This window comes from Pagrus major, chromosome 5 (assembly GCF_040436345.1).
Source record: "Pagrus major chromosome 5, Pma_NU_1.0".
Classification (NCBI taxonomy): domain Eukaryota; kingdom Metazoa; phylum Chordata; class Actinopteri; order Spariformes; family Sparidae; genus Pagrus; species Pagrus major.
In genome coordinates, this window is record NC_133219.1 from 29,278,826 (window position 1) to 29,281,523 (window position 2,698).

General features: G+C 48.7%; 1 protein-coding gene across 1 annotated transcript; it reads left to right on the forward strand.

Moving 5' to 3' along the window:
* Positions 1-417: 417 nt before the first annotated feature.
* Positions 418-2,433, forward strand: LOC140996654 (leucine-rich repeat transmembrane protein FLRT2). The gene has a single exon (XM_073467106.1). It carries the CDS (start codon positions 418-420, stop codon positions 2,431-2,433), a length of 2,016 nt encoding a protein of 671 aa, XP_073323207.1.
* The last annotated feature ends 265 nt before the right edge of the window (positions 2,434-2,698 follow it).

Below are 2,698 nucleotides of genomic sequence, written 5' to 3' on the forward strand. Positions count from 1 at the left end.
AGTCCAAGGAAGCAGCAGTGCGTGATGTGAGAGGGAGAGGAAGCTAGGAAGAGGACATCCAATGATAGCCCTCCGGTGTGTTGTTCTGGGCTCTGTCTGTGCTCAGTGCTGTGAAAGGAGCTCTACCTGATGGTAGAAGAGAAGAGGGGGTGAAAATGTGATGAACTGTACTCATTTTTCCCAGCTCTATTATGGACAGTGGCTGGTGAAGGAATCATATTGGTTAATTAGACCATTACTCTTGTGTTGAGAAGCTTAGGACAAAGACTAACCAAGGGATTACCTTCTTCAGCATCAGGCTTAACATGCTGGTGTTATTGAGCCAAGATCTAATGACTGTTCTGTTGGATTTTTCAGATCCTAATTTCTTATAACTTTTTTTTTCTCTGGTGTCTGTATTTTTTCCGACCGTCTGAAATGGAGATACAGTGGCGTTTATGGAGTAAGGACTGGACCTCCTTTATAAGGCCATGGATACCTATACTGTTAGGCCTTCACCTCCAGTTCTCCCGAGCCTCCAACTGTCCAGAGGAGTGCCGCTGTGATCGTACGTTTGTTTACTGCAATGAGCGGAGCCTGACCTCAGTGCCTCTGGGAATTGGTGAGGGTTATAAGACCCTTTACCTCCACAACAACCAAATCAATAACGCTGGGTTTCCCTTGGAGCTCCACCACGTGGCTTCAGTGGAAACTGTATATCTCTATGGCAACCAGCTGGATGAGTTCCCCATCAACCTGCCCAAAAATGTAAGGATTCTCCATCTGCAAGAGAACAACATTCAGACGATCTCCAGAGTGGCTCTGGCTCAGCTTCTTTGGCTGGAGGAGCTACATTTGGATGATAACTCCATTTCTACTGTTGGGGTGGAGGAAGGGGCCTTCCGTGAGGCAGTGAGCCTGAAGATGCTCTTCCTCACCAAAAACCACCTGAGTAGTGTGCCTATTGGTCTTCCAGATGATTTAAAAGAGTTGCGTTTGGACGAGAACCGGATCGCAGTTATCGCAGAGGAAGCATTTAGGAATGTCACACGCCTGCAGCGCCTCCTCTTAGATGGGAACCTGTTGACAGATGAAGGGATTGCACCAGGGACCTTTCAGGACCTGGTCACCCTGAGGGAGCTGTCTCTGGCCCGCAACTCACTCACATACCCTCCCCCGTTCCTCCCAGGGGAGGTGCTTGTTAAATTAAACTTTCAGGAAAATCAGATAAACCAGATCCCTGTGAGGGCATTCGCAGGGTTGCACAAGCTGGAGAAGCTGGATATTTCTAACAACCAGCTGCAGTCGTTGACACAGGGGGTCTTTGATGGCCTCGTCAGTCTCAGACAGCTCACTGTTCGGAACAACCTTTGGCTGTGTGACTGCAGCATCAAATGGGTGGTGTCATGGCTTAAATCTCTGCCGGCCTCCCTCAATGTGCGTGGCTTTATGTGCCATAAACCTGAAAAGTATCGGGGCATGGTCATCAGGGAGCTGAGTGGTGAGCTGGTCCAGTGCCCACAGAGCACAGCGGCAGCACCCCAGCCCAACTCACCAGCTGATACTGCTCTCATCCCATCCCTGTCTTCATCCACAGACTCCCCCCTGGTCACTCAGTATGTTTCCTCCTCCTCCTGGAAAACCCTCCCCACTTTACCCACCCTCTACTCTATCTATTCAACGAGACAGGGAGAGTTGAGGACTAAGCAGCCTCTGATCCCCCGGAGGGAGACTTTGCAGGTCACATTTGCCATACTAAATGGCTCAGCTATCCACGTCAGCTGGGTGACAGCCTTTCCAGTCACTGCCTACAAGGTGACCTGGGCTAGGATGGGTCCCAGTCTGACAGGGGACACTGTAAGGGAGAGGATGGTGGGTGGGGATCACCGGGGGATTCGACTGGCTAATCTTGAGCCAAAGTCAACATATCGGATCTGCGTCATTCCCTTGGATGCTTTCAATAACTACCGGCCCAAAGATGATACTGTGTGCACTGAGGCCATGACCACAGCAGCATATTTCAGCCCCGACAACAAAAGACCATCAGGGCCTGAGCAGGCCACGCAACAGGAACCCAGGTCGCCATTCTTGCTGGCTGGGCTGATTGGTGGTGCTGTGGTTGTGGTGCTGGTGTTACTCCTCAGCATCTTCTGTTGGCACATGCACAAGAAGAGTCGCTCCAAGTCGTCCACTGAGTGGAAATACAACAGGGGTCGAAGAAAAGACGACTACTGTGAGGCAGGCACCAAGAAAGATAATTCCATCCTGGAAATGACTGAGACCAGTTTCCAGATAGTCTCACTCAACAATGAGCAGGTCCTCAAGGGAGATTTCCACATTCAGCCTATTTACACCCCTAATGGGGGCATCGGCTTCCGAGACTGCCCCCTGGGGAACAACAGCACAGTCTACTGCAAGAACAATGTTCAGGATGCAGACTTTTGTCGCACATGATGATTTTGGAGACCACCAGGAGAATTTGATACTGAAAACTACCAGCTCTTTACTGGACACTGTACAGTGTTAATATTATTTGAAAGCTCCATGTGTTCAAGAAATGTAATTTATACAACTAACTGGATGATATCTTTTTATATAACATTTGTTTATAAGTTATTGGTTTCTGAAGTCGTGCTGTTTGAGTTCTGTGCCCACAGACATGTACAATCAGGATTCATTTATTATTATAATTATTAAGGCTGGGTTTCATTTTGATTTT